The following is a 13,949-nucleotide window of genomic DNA, read 5'->3' as shown; positions in this document are numbered from 1 at the left end:
AGTTTTAACTGCTGCTTTTATCTGGGCATTTGTTTTTTTTTTTTTTTTTTTTCAAATGTCTGAGTGCGTGAGTGCGACTAACTGAAATGTGACATTACTCTGTACAGTTTTGCTAAGTCAGTGTTAATAAGCAAAGCATTACTACCAGACTAAACAAGTGTAGTCCAATTAGATGAGATCTAAAATCCTTAGTCCGTTTTTCCCAGCACTTCCTGAACTCCTGTGGCAAAGTCTCATCAGGAAGTCAGTTTTTCATTGTTCCTGCCAATTGTACAGGTCGACAGCTCTAAAGCTGCTCTGATTGCAATGTCCTGACTTTCGTAAGCAGGAAATGAAAGTGGCGTTTCTGAGAACCTTATTAGTGTTGGTGCAGACATCATCACACTGTTTTATGGGTGGGTAGATGCCCTGCAGTGTTGTTTTTCTCCTGTTTAATGTGAGGATCTTCAAACCCTCAGAAATCCCTGCAGGATATTAGAAACACCACCAAGAACATAGATCAATGGTTCAAAAGTCAAAAAGGTTACCCAAACCAGAGTTGTTGCTTCAACATCTTGTTTTCTCGGCTCCTGTGGCTACACTTGAGAGCAAGAGAATTGGCATTGGTTCAAACATTTGACAAGGTCCTGCTGCAAAGAAGCATGTTGCCTCCTGTTTAAACAATACTCACGCTCTGTCCCTCTATGGACAATGTAAAACAGACCCAGTTGCAGAGGGCTTTATCTAGATGAAAGTCCAAGGCAGAGCTTACTTTCATTAATGCACTGAGACATACTTGCTCACATGATAAAGGAGCTCCTTTTCCTGTGACAACACTGAACCACTGAGCAATGTATACCAAAGAGCGATTACACCACCTGTTACTCTTACACAATGACATTGTAAGGCTTAAGACACAATTTAAATAGTATAAATCCCATTGCATTATATATATATAAGATAATATAAACAATATAATAGTAATAATATAGATTTAATCTAAAACACTGTTTTTCTATGGCTAAAAATGGCCTTTTTCATCACTGATTTAGGTGGTAACAGGCTTGCTAAATAGTACGTTGTATCTTTTTATGCATGCACTTAAAGGCCTTAAAGTGCTTAAGTAATTGCTGCTGTAAAAGTGATCATGCAATAATAATAGATGTAAATACGGATTATAATGTTTTAAGCTGCAAAAAATACTGTTCCTAATATTATCTGATATTATTAGCTATAAATGCAGATATTATTTTAAGTTGCATGTATTATAATAGTCCAATCACACCTTTTAAGCATAGCATTTCATAAAAAGGTTGTGAGGTTTTAAATGATGAAACAGTATTTGCATATATAATGTCTGGTAAGACAGCTTATAACATAGTAAATAATTACAAAAATAATTTGTGATCCATACTTAACTTTAGCACAGTTTCCTTAAGTTTTATTGTATTTTATTTTTATTCAGGTACTTTCGCAGTAATCAGTTTGATGATTGGCGGCGTTGCTGTAAGGGAGGCCCCGGACTCCATGTTTGCAGTCAACGGGACCAACGCGTCACAGGTTGTGGATTTTGAGGCTCGTGATGCCAGAAGAGTGGAGGTGGTTGTAGCTCTGACAACCCTAGTAGGAATCATTCAGGTGGGCTGCTATCTGGTTTTACCTGCAGTTTTAAAAATCAAAATGAGTGTAGAATTTAGTCATGATCTTTCTTAATTTTATTAAGGGTGACGTGTATAATGTCTGATATCAAAGAAAGAACTAGTTCATTTTTTCTCTCTCTTGATGTGCTCAATTCATCTTTATTTGTCATTGTTTGAACCTTACTGTAGTTGATCAAGACCAGTGCATCTCCAGTATCTGTGTTTGGAATACAAGTAAATTCCTGAAACATAGGCTGTAAACTGTAAAAACTGTAAACCTGCTCAGGCTGATGACTTCATGTGATTCTCCTAAAGTTACTGTAGCCCGAGGTACTCTCAGATTGATGTTTGGGAGCATAATTGTTCTGATCTCCCATAGTTTGTTCTGGGTCTGCTGAGATTTGGCTTCCTGGCGATTTACCTCACTGAGCCGCTGGTGCGAGGTTTCACCACAGCTGCCGCTGTGCACGTCTCTGTGTCGCAGATTAAGTACCTGCTGGGAGTGCACACTCCGCGCTTCAACGGGCCTCTCTCTGTAGTGCATGTGAGTAACCTTTGACACTGGGGAAACCTTAGGGTGCTTTTTGTTGATATGTGCCACTTTTGCACCTATAAACATGCTTCACATTACTTCATAAACACTTATTCACATATTCTCATTGGTGTTTAAGGTATTAATTGAATCACGAATGAATAAAGGTCTTTTCAAGGCCAGTTGTTGTTGTTAAGAGTAGCTTCCTTAATGAAATAAAGCTGAAATAAAATGTAATTAGATGAATAATTAAAATGGACTAAATAACTGAAATAAAATGTTAACGTGCTAAAATTGCTGAAATTAAAACTGAAAAATAGACCTATAAAAAATGATTAAAAAAACATTACTAAAATAAACAAAAATTTAAATAACCCTAAAATAAAAATAATGTAAAATATAAATTATTCTATAAAAATGTATATTAATAATAATAAATTCCTGTAATAGTATATAAATAGTACTAAAATAACAGTTAAAAACTCTATACTGTGATATAGTTTTTTTTTGTGGTTGTATAGCTTTATGTTCTAATCATTTTGTTTTCCCCCAGAGTCTTGATGCTGTCTTCAGGAACATTGCAAGCACTAATGTTGTCACGCTAATTATTGGACTGGTGTGTATGGTGTTCCTGTACTTCATCAAAGATCTCAATGAACGCTTCAAAAAGAAGCTACCTATCCCCATCCCTGGAGAAATCATAGTGGTAAATATTTAAACGCCCTTCCTAAGAAACATATTGCTCACACATGTACTCAAAATCCCTTTGTGTGAATGTGTGATTTTCTTGTTCTTTGAAGGTAATTGTGTCCACTGGAATCTCGTATGGGATGGTTATGTCTGAAAACTATGGAGTAGAAGTTGTGGGTAAAATTCCCACAGGGTAAGAACATGCAGGCTTACTTATATATACCAAACTGAAATGGTTTACATTTTTACAAATGTTTACATTTTAATATTTCCTTCTTAATGTTTTGTTTTAAGGTTGCTGCCACCCAAGATTCCAGACTTCTCTGTCTTTCCTAACCTCTTCCCAGACGCCTTCGCTATAGCTGTTGTTGGCTTCTCGATTGCAATATCATTAGCCAAAACCTTTGCTCTTAAGCATGGCTACAGTGTGGATGGAAATCAGGTAGAGAATAAAATAAAATGTCTGTAAATGTCATATGAATTGTGTTATACTGCGTTATTTGATGAAAGATAAAACAAACATATTTTTCAAGCAAACAATTCACAAAAAGTAGTTTGTTAGGTTTGAAGTGATAAAACAATAGATGTAACACTTTATCTAATTAAGCTGTCCCATTCTTCATTGTCAAAGTAATTTGACTCCGTTTCTTAGAGGCAGGGACTTGGATTTTATTCAGCTGCCCTTTATTTTGGTTTCTATGGCTTTAAGTTGCAGCTGAATTTCCAAATCATTGCAGCTGAATGTCCAGACCCTACAGTTACTTAGTTACTTGCCATTTAGTAGATCCTTTTGTCCAAAGTGACTTATAGTACACTAATTGCAGGGAAAGTTCATATGGGGCAACATTTTGCAAAGTGGCAAGCTTAAGTGAACAACAGTAAAAGAGATGGATTGTGACCTCAGTAGCTCACAAGTTTGCCTGTTTAGGACGCATTTTTGTGTGAGGAGCCAAGATCCTCAACGTAATGAGCACAACCGACAGTAACTAGGAACTTTCGTTTTTATATAGAAAATTAGAGCTATGTTCGGAATAGCATGTTAACATACTGCTCTACTCTACAGTATAATTACATGTACATTACCATTCCAAATTTGGTCGGTAAGATTTTTTAAATGTTTTTGCTCAGTGAGGCTACATTTATTTGATCAAAAATACAGTACATTTATTTTACATTTAAAATATATTTTATTCCTGTAATGCAAAGCTGAATTTTCAGCAGCCATTACTCTAGTCTTTACTGTCACACGATCCTTCAGAAATCATTCTAATATGCTGATTTTATGCTCAAGAAACATTTCTTATCAATGTTGAAAACAGTTGTGCTGCTTAATTTTTTGTAATAGAATAGTAATATTTTTGAAGTAGACCTTTTTTGGTAACATTATAAATATATTTACCATCGCTTTTTGATCAATTTAATGCATCCTTGCTGAATAAAAAAGTCTTAATTTAAAAATTTAATTTAATTAAAAAAAAAATGGTAGTGTATATTATGCACAGTATGTAAAATGGGCTGTACACTGTGTGAGCTACTATTTCTAGTTACAAAACGCATGTACTAACGTTTTCGAAGCCACAGCAGTTATACAATAGTTTTAATATTTTTATGATCCTGACATGAAATCACATGGTCTAATGAAGTCATTTTGTGTTTAATGTGACTGCAGGAGCTCATCGCACTGGGACTTTGTAACTTTATGAGTTCATTCTTCCACACGTTTGTCGTTACCGCCTCAATGTCTCGCAGCCTGGTACAGGAGAGCACAGGAGGACATACTGAAGTAAGTGTGACATATTTGTGTAAGATGCCATATCTGTGATATGTACTCATGAATGCAGTCGATGATTGCGAAAATGCATTTCCTGAAATGGAGTGTCCCTTTCATAATGACATCATCTCAGTGGCTGTATCATTGTCGTAAAAGCATAAAGATAAGATAAAACAGTCGTGCCTCCTGAAAGACTCAATTTAATTATGTTGATGTGTGTGTCTGCAGATTGCAGGACTCTTGGCGTCCATACTTGTGCTACTGGTGGTAGTGGCCATTGGATTTGTCTTTCAGCCATTGCCAACAGTAAGTGAAGTGCTATCTGATATGCTTGCCATGGAGCTTATTGATTTTGTGCAAAAATTAATTATAAAAAATGGTTTAAAATGTTTTGGTCTTTTTTGGAAGTGCGAAGGACAGTCCTAATTTGTTACCAAAGCCCTCTTGGCAGAACATAAGCATTCTTAGTGCAAAATGACAAAGGTCAGAGATCAGATGGTGTTTATTAGTGACGTCTTTGTACTCTCATTAGACGGTGTTGGCTGCTATCATCATGGTCAATCTCCTGGGGATGTATAAGCAATTGAAAGACATTCCTGCATTATGGAGAACCAGCAAGATTGAACTGGTGAGTGTCAGAGGCACTTAATTTGGTTGTGCTCATCATATCGTTTTTACTGGTTACCATCTATTTAAATGAACCATTTTTCTCTTTTTAAACTTTCCACTCAATAAATTTCATGTGTTTGGGTTTTTTTTTTTTTTTGGTACATGGTGAAATTTGGTTTTGTTATTGATAATGTCTGACATGTTTTCTTCAGGCGATTTGGCTGGTGTCCTTTTTTGCATCAGTTCTTCTGGGTCTGGATTATGGTCTGGTGGTTGCCATGGGCTTTGCCATACTCACAGTTATTTACAGAACACAATGGTAAAACACCATGTCTTACTGCTCTGATACCAACTGATAACAAAATTCAGCTTGAAAACCCTTTTTTGTCTTTCAATATGAAATCTTGATATTTAAATGTATTAATAAATAGATAATAGTTTGTAAAGTATCTGTTAAGTAGTTTGTGTTTACATATAAGATTTATATGATGCATTAATTCATACTGCTCTAATGGCAATTAATGCAAGACAGCTGAAATATAGTAAATCAACATGAAACCTGATATTTCACTTATGCTCCATATTTATTTAATATTTCAGCAATCAACTTTTCCAGTTTTTGTTTTTTAAAGCTTAATTTAAATCATTTAGTATTTTATGAACAATAAATCAGAATTGTATTTAAATATTTAATTGAAGTATTTATAGATATATATAATGAAATCATAATATATTGTATATTTATTTCAATATATTCGTATTTATACTTTTTTTTTCAATGCATTGTTTGGATTATGGATTATATTTGGATTATTTTGACCTTTTTATTGCTTTCGTACTTGCCAAAGGAAATGTCTAATTCATATCTTATTATTTATTTTAAGCCCTAAAAATGCTCTTCTTGGACAAATCCCAGATACAGGACTGTACTTTGATGTGGATGAGTATGAAGAGGTAAGACATTTCTTTTAAAATGCATTAAATCATCTTAACTTTTCCATTAATAGCCTAGATCCTTAACTTGCTTCATTCCAAAAGTGTTGTTCTCAAGCTTTTCTTAGTCACATGCACCCAATTAGGCTTGATTTAATCCATCATCCTTTTTTCCACCACAATCTTTGTCCTCTTATCAGTCGTTTGTTCTCTTTCTCAAGGCTGAGGAATGCTCTGGGATTAAGATTTTTCAGTCCAATACTTCCATATACTTTGCAAACAGTGACCTGTATGTGAGCGCCCTTAAGGCAAAGGTGAGACCAAATGCTTAAAGTTATTATTAACTTAAAATATTGTGTGTTTTATGGTTCTGTCCTTGAGTATTTATTGAACATACGTTGTGTAGAGAGATTCCTATAAGCAGCAGGCCTTTGGCTTCATAAAGTTCGGAACACTTTATTTTTGTGACTACAGACTGGAATTGACCCAGCACAACTGCTCACTGGCAGGAAATCACAGCTAAAATATGCAAAAAGAGACAATGGGGAGAGGAAGGCTGTAAACCACTGCTCCTCAGTGAAGAAAAATGCAGTTGTCTTCTTGGTATGATGTTTTTTTTTCATCTAAATATATTTGATCTGTGACCTATGACCTTTACAAAAGTATTTGAACCTCAACATGGGTTCCCCATGTTGGGATTTTTGATGCATCAATAAATTTATGTTTGCAAGCCAAATGTTATTTCAGAGCTATGCAAATTACACTGTACAATCTCAAAATTTCAGAACAAAACACTGTAGCTTTTCTTCTGTAAAATCTTTCCATGTAATGTGGCGGCTTAGTGATGAAAGATTTCTGAGTATGTGACTGACTGACATGTTCTGTGGTGCCACAACAGGATGTGGAGCTAGGCGTCACTCGTGAGGTAGTGGCTGGGCCGAAGAAGCAGATGGATCATGTGTATACCAATGGCCAGATGAATGAGAACAACACTGAGTCTGAATCTGAGGATGACTTCTTTCTCCAGCGTCTAACCCCCATTCACACCATCATACTGGACTTTACTCCTGTTAACTTTATTGACTCTGTAGGAGCCAAAACCATTAAATCAGTAAGTCAACAGCTTTTATTTCCAAAGAAGACACTTGAAGACCGATTAGTGAGATCTGGCTTAATACATTAGACCACACGTTGCGCTGTTGCATATTGAGCAGCATCAGTTTAACGTTTTCTCATACTTTAGGGTTAGATGTTTGAACAAACCACTGACTCTTAATATTAAACATGTTACATTTCCCTTATTGTTTGCACTATTGATATGACATGGCTTGTTGAGAAAGGGTGTGCTGTTACTTAAGCGATCTGATTCATGATATTTGCTCAGTGGATACAAAATACCATAGGTCCAGTGACCTAAAAACACTCAGAACACCTTAGCAGCTGTTTCGCAACACCTTGGCAACCACCCACAACATTGTAGAAACCATATTGAGTCACTTGTGGTTATATGTTTTGAAATAGTTCCTCTTTTTTTTTTCTGCAGGTGATAAAGGAGTTTGCAACAGTCGATGTGAAAGTTGTGCTTGCTGGATGTAGCAGTAAGTAATTAATTTCATTTTTACATAGATTTATATTTATAATATAATATTTTTAACTCAATCTGAGTGGAAACTTGCTGGATGTATCAGTAATTAATTACATTTATACATGTATACATTTCTATATAATTTAATATAATGTAATATAATAAATCATATAATAAACAAACCTCTTTTCTTTGAATAGGTTTTTTTTTTGTTTTGTTTTCAATTTTCCACTCGATTAACCTCATGTGATGGCTTATTTTTTGAGAACTTTTTTGTAAACTTGGTTTTGTTATTGTTAATGTCTGACATGTTTTCTTCGGGCAATTTGGTGTCTTAATATAATATAATAATATGTTTTAACTCATACTTGCTAGATGTAGCAGTAAGTAATTAATTACATTTATACGTACATACATTTCTATAAAATAATATAATACAAAATGATATAATATGATTGAACTCCACCAGAGTTCATATGCTTTATGTAGGTTAAAGTTCATTCTGATATATTTGTTGAATGTGGCAAACATCTCCACCTAGAGTTAGAACTAATAAACCATCATGTGGACAAGTCAAACTAATGTTTATGTTGATATTAACAACAATTAATTTTCAATGTTACTATATATTAATGTAACTAATAAATTATTTTCTTAGATCCTTGTAAGATCTTTTAAATGTTTGTGTGTTGTGCAGGGACTCTGCTCTCTGATCTCAGGACACTAAAATTCTTCTGTGAGCCCGTGACCCCTGACCTCATTTTCCCCACCATTCATGACGCAGTGTTGCATTGTAAACGCTCGAGGGACGTCCCCGTCTGCCCTGATGTCCAGTGAACACACAAACCAAACTGAGGGGCAGAATATGGAAAGAGTCGTGCTGAAACGAGCACAAGGACTGTTACTTATGAATCACTTTAGTGATGGATATCACTTTAGGATGTCATGATAACAAGGAGAGTTTTAGCAGTGAGCAGGCCAAAAAGTTTTAGATGGAAACACTTTATTTAATGTGAATATACCAGCAAATGTTGACCTTAATCTGATTGGTGCTGTTGTTTTATTGCACTAGACATAATCGCAAGCTCCACTGCAATTTGTTACTGACGACTATAAAACACTCTGTACCTTCAGTTCTTTTAAGTGCAATTAGTGTAGATGGATTCTTAACCAATGTTTATTTTTTTAGCACTGGTTTAAATCTTTATATTGACATTCCAGTAAGCTTATTTTTATGATAGAAATTAAGTTTTACAATTGTACACCATGTGCTAGTTTTTCTTTTTGTTGTATTTAATTTTTATTTTATATTTTTGGAAGTCTGCAGTTTTTCATCTGACTGTAGTATTCAGTAAAACAAGTGCTAATATGTTACATATTTTTAAAGACCTGATCACATAATTGCACTGTTGGTGAAGATGCTGCTTTTTGTTTCATGGTATATACTTTAATCTGATGTTTCTGAGAAAACGCTTGCCAGATATTGATTGTATTGGTTTGTTTTAGGTTTTCCCCCTTCTCAACTCAATCGGTGACACATTTGGCTAAAGGCTTATCTAGGTTGCTCCAGGGGTTCTTGGAACCAATTTCAATTAGTTTTTGTAGCTACAAAGAACATTATTAACATAAAGGGGTCTTGGTTAGTGATTACTGAAACAGCTGATTCCACGAAAATTCTTGAAAATTCAATTCAGGTGTTCTTGTTTTTAGAACCTTACATGGAAAGTCCACAGGCTAAGACTGTCTTGGACATGTTTGACACACATGCTGCCTATGAAATGTCCACTCCGAGCACTTTTTGTTTCAAATCAAGTGTTCACACGCAATTACCCATCGATTTGAGATTTTTCTGTACTAATATTTAGATGCTGTTTCATTGTAGTAATGAAGACCAAAGCTCAACAATCAGTTGCGCCTGCATGTAATGTGGTGCATTTTGTCTTTTTATGCTGGTGTGGATTTAAGATATTTTTGTATAATAAAAGCAAATCAGTACTCTAAATTATTAAACATTTATTCCTCAAAAGTGCCTTTCTATTTATATAATTTTCTACATTCATTACTAAATTTATTACATGTAACAGGTCTACTAACCTGAATAAGGGGAAAAATATGTATTTAATATTAAGCAATAAAAAGACAATTAGTAAGGATAATGTTTTTATTGAATCATTTGATATCACAGGAAAAGTGACAAGACATATGAGAATCCTTGAATAATCAGGCAAAAAACTAACATTTAAGTGGGGAAAAGCACATAAGAGGAAAAATTTAGTTGTAAGTCATGTAGCGAGGGGTGGCGCTGAATTTAGCGTAGGATTTGATGACCTTGTTCACGGCCTCCAGAAAGTCTTTCTCTGTAGCGATTTTTCTACGAGCTCTGATGGCAAACATTCCTGCCTCTGTACACACGCTGCGAATCTCAGCACCTGAGAGAAGAAAAACACAGCAATGTTAACCATAGCTTGCAAGGCCTCTACCTTTAGGTCTATGCAAATATTGTCTATTTAAATTGTGTGCACTCACCTGTGCTGTTAGGACAGAGACGTGCAAGAAGCTCAAAGCGGATATCTCTTTCCACACTCATAGAGCGGGCATGAATCTTGAAGATGTGAGTACGTCCCTAGAAACAGAGCGCAAATGGTTACATACATTTACATATCTATCAGAATGTGATATTATACTACATGTCTATCTTTATCCAGTAAATGGTAGCTATTTTGTCACTATTGTAGCTAACACTCACTTCCAAGTCAGGCAGGCTGAACTCAATCTTTCTGTCCAGACGGCCAGGTCTCATCAGAGCAGGATCCAGGGTGTCTGGTCTGTTGGTGGCCATCAGGACTTTAATGTTTCCTCTGGGATCGAATCCATCCAGCTGGTTGATCAGCTCCAGCATGGTTCTCTGCACTTCATTATCTCCTCCAGCTCCATCATCAAAACGGGCACCTGTAAGACGGCAGCGTAAGCATAATAACTGAGACTTAATATAGAGGTAAAATCTTTGAGACAAAAACAAAAGCTAAGATTTTAAAGGGAAATTCCACCCAAAAAGGAATATTCTGCCACTTACTCACCCGCATGTCATTCCAAACCTGTATGTATTTCTTTTGCTGAATACAAAAGAAGATATTATGAAGAATGTTGGGAAGTTGGTAGTTCCCATTTTTTGTCCATAGAAGGGAAGTTAATGGGAGCAGGAACTATTTGGCTACCAACATATCTTTTATGTTCAGCAGAAGAACATCAGTCATAGTTTGGAACGATATGAGGGTGAGTAAACGATTACAGAATTTTCATTTTTGAGTTGACTATCCCTTTGTTTGAATATAATAAGAGGCCATTCACACAGAGATGTGCTACCTTTCCTTTGTTTTTCTATGTAAACACTCTAGATGAACGTTTGATGAGTTTAAATTATTTTAACTTGAATGTCACACTTTTACAACACTGTCATGCAAGAGACGCTGCAAAGGACATGAGTGCAATGATCATACATGTCCATCTAGATTGTGTTTACATAGAAAAACAATGAAAAGTAGCACAGTAGAATGGAAATATTAATAACATACTCCTAAGACTTCTAAAACTATATTCAGGGCTGGCTTATAGACAGGAACCTCAAAACCTCAAGCCACACAGTTTGAGACCGCCAAAAGAAGCTGAAATCATCTGACCCTGACTGTAGCATCAGATTATTGCAAATAGGAAATTTTACCTCCAATGGCGTCAATTTCATCAAAGAAGATCAGACAGGCTTTCTTGGTCCTTGCCATCTCAAACAGTTCACGAACCATCCTGGCACCCTGGATTAAACACAAACATGTTATAAAAAATGTTCAAGCTAAAAGAAAATATTTTGAAGAATACTGGCAATCAAACAGTTGTTGGTCCCCATTGACTTCCATAGTAGGGAAAGAAATACTATGGAAGTCAATGGGAACCATCAACTGTTTGATTACCAGCATTCTTCAAAATAACTATAAACTCATACAGGTTTGGAAAGACATGAGGGTGAGTAAATGATGACAATTTAAATTTTTGGGTGAACTATTCCTTTAAATAACCTATTTTTTTAACAGCTTGATGGAAAAGGCACGTACCTCTCCTACATACTTCTGAACCAGCTCGGATCCGATGACTCTGATGAAGCAAGCATCGGTGCGGTTAGCCACAGCTCGAGCACACAGGGTTTTCCCTGTACCGGGTGGCCCGAACAGCAAAACACCCTTTGGAGGCTCAATACCCAGGTTCACAAAGCGCTCAGGCTGGAATTATAAAGATAGAGATTGATTTTTAGAACTTAAGCAGTATTTCAGACGTGTAATACCTCCTGTTTGTTTTTAATAGGTACATTTGTATGTAGTCCTGACTCACATGGAGCAGAGGGGTCTCAACCACTTCTCTCAGCTTCTCGATCTGCTCTTTGCAGCCTCCAACGTCACTGTAGGTCACATCAGGCTTCTCCTCCACCTATTTATGTACAGTACATAATTATTCCTGCGGTGTTGCCTTGATAATGTACATGATCCCAAACAACTTAAGCGGTTTCGTACCTGCATCATAGTCACAGTAGGATCGATTTTGGGTGGCAGTGGAATATGGATCTGATACTTATTCCTGTCAACTCTGTTAACAGAATGCAACTCTTTTAAATACCAGATGAAAAGTTTGTTAATGAAGGAAATATAGAAATGTCTGATCCATCATTTTAGCTTACCCAACCCTCATTCCTTCCTCAATGTCAGTCGGAGCGACCTGATCGCTCAGGTCCACCACAAACTTGGCAAACTGTTTCACATTAATAATGTACTTTGGATCCTCAGAGTCAGAGTTATCTTGGTGATGAATAGAAATTCAAAAGAACAGCATTTATTCAAATAGAAGTCTTTTGTAACATTATAAATGTTTTAGTGTCACTTTTAATCCATTTAATGCATCCCTACTGAACAAAAGCATTATTTCTTAAAAAAAAAAAAGTTAAAAAAGGTAGTATAGCATAAGCAAATAATCTATTTCTTTAAGGGTAACCCTTAATAACTGAAATGTTTTTGTCCTCTCATACCTGGCCACCTGCAGTGGCTGTTCACTCTGTAGAGTCTGTTTGTCTGCAGCCAGATCCCATAATGCCGGAGGAGCCAGACCTGTATCAGACTCTTTAATACCTGCAAGACACACAAAATACAGCATCAATGCATTTGTTTTACAAAGTAATTCGCCATAAAATTAGCTCCTCACAAAGAAACGATAGCACACTTACCTGTGAGCTCATTTATTTTCTTCAGAAGCTGTTGAATATCATCTTCCACTTGTTTAATCTGTCTGGAATACGTACTTTGCCCCTATTCACAAACAAAAACAAGTGAATAAATTACAAATAACACTGCTGTAACTTTTACTAAATGAAAGCCATCTGAATCTTTTTAGTACTAATACTTACATAGGTTTTCAGGAGTGCAATATCTCCTTCATCCAACGCTGAGAAATAAAAAACAGATCAAGATAGATAAATAAATGAGATATGCATATGTTACAGGATGGCAGACACAGCGTGTTTATCTTTCTCTAATAAGTCTGTTCAGGCAATCAGACTGACATAACTAATACTGAGACATTTGACAACTCATATAATGAACGTGGTAGAGTAAATACGTGAAATAAATAATGACACAACATTAAAATAGTTTAGTTAAGTAGATTCGGCTTTTGTTGACAAATTCCAACTGCACAGCGGCTAGTCAATAAATGCTAATCTGTCTGCTAATTTATATAATTTAAAATCCACCCGAGAGTCTTTGCAAATAATACCTCGAATTGGTTTGTCTTCTTTCTCCTCTTCTTTTACTTTGCGTTGCTCGGTTCCTAAGTAATCAGGCATGACTGCTTTTTTCTTTGTAATAAATTCGGTTAGTGACTGTAGATGCAAGATTACACAGCAGGTTTTCAGACGAACAGTCACAGCGCTTTTCTGTTCCGGTGCGTAAGAACACAGGAAACTGCGAATGTATTTCAAATTAAAAGTTAAATTTCCCCCCCAACATTTTTAAAATTACCTTTTTGGTCATACAGACAGAAAGAGAGCCATTTCCACTCGTACAAAATATTTTTTTTTATTATTTATGTACCTAATTTGGCATTTTACCTATTTGTTTATTTTAATTCGCTCTACCCTTTTTCCTATTCCTATAACTATTATTGGTTATCTATAAA

At 35.6% G+C, this 13,949-nt stretch overlaps 2 protein-coding genes across 3 annotated transcripts in view; one reads left to right on the top strand and one right to left on the bottom strand.

The window, feature by feature from the left end:
- LOC107725620 (prestin-like) overlaps positions 1–9,013 on the top strand; it is a 15,545-nt gene extending 6,532 nt beyond the window's left edge. For both annotated transcript variants that reach the window (XM_016534948.1, XM_016534949.1), the window contains exons 5-19: positions 1,445–1,617; positions 1,999–2,163; positions 2,705–2,857; positions 2,952–3,034; positions 3,136–3,283; positions 4,511–4,624; positions 4,841–4,918; positions 5,145–5,240; positions 5,434–5,540; positions 6,106–6,175; positions 6,376–6,468; positions 6,629–6,757; positions 7,053–7,265; positions 7,698–7,752; positions 8,437–9,013. In XM_016534948.1, the coding sequence (XP_016390434.1) occupies positions 1,445–1,617; positions 1,999–2,163; positions 2,705–2,857; positions 2,952–3,034; positions 3,136–3,283; positions 4,511–4,624; positions 4,841–4,918; positions 5,145–5,240; positions 5,434–5,540; positions 6,106–6,175; positions 6,376–6,468; positions 6,629–6,757; positions 7,053–7,265; positions 7,698–7,752; positions 8,437–8,576 (1,817 nt within the window). In that variant the 3' untranslated portion in view covers positions 8,577–9,013. The remainder of the gene's footprint in view (positions 1–1,444; positions 1,618–1,998; positions 2,164–2,704; positions 2,858–2,951; positions 3,035–3,135; positions 3,284–4,510; positions 4,625–4,840; positions 4,919–5,144; positions 5,241–5,433; positions 5,541–6,105; positions 6,176–6,375; positions 6,469–6,628; positions 6,758–7,052; positions 7,266–7,697; positions 7,753–8,436) is intronic.
- Positions 9,014–9,886: 873 nt separating this feature from the next.
- LOC107725669 (26S protease regulatory subunit 7-like) lies at positions 9,887–13,714 on the bottom strand. The gene is made up of 12 exons (XM_016535026.1): positions 13,548–13,714; positions 13,180–13,217; positions 13,000–13,081; positions 12,784–12,904; positions 12,460–12,576; positions 12,296–12,368; positions 12,117–12,212; positions 11,843–12,007; positions 11,458–11,545; positions 10,486–10,688; positions 10,266–10,362; positions 9,887–10,168 (listed from the first exon to the last, which is right to left on the bottom strand). The coding sequence occupies exons 1-12, from the start codon at positions 13,615–13,617 to the stop codon at positions 10,011–10,013; spliced, it is 1,308 nt and encodes a 435-aa protein (XP_016390512.1). The 5' UTR covers positions 13,618–13,714; the 3' UTR covers positions 9,887–10,010.
- Between the last annotated feature and the right edge of the window lie 235 nt (positions 13,715–13,949).

The sequence above is a fragment of the Sinocyclocheilus rhinocerous genome, unplaced genomic scaffold (genome assembly GCF_001515625.1).
Source record: "Sinocyclocheilus rhinocerous isolate Xijiao unplaced genomic scaffold, SAMN03320098_v1.1 scaffold153, whole genome shotgun sequence".
NCBI lineage: Eukaryota > Metazoa > Chordata > Actinopteri > Cypriniformes > Cyprinidae > Sinocyclocheilus > Sinocyclocheilus rhinocerous.
This window is presented reverse-complemented; position numbering and strand designations above follow the sequence as displayed.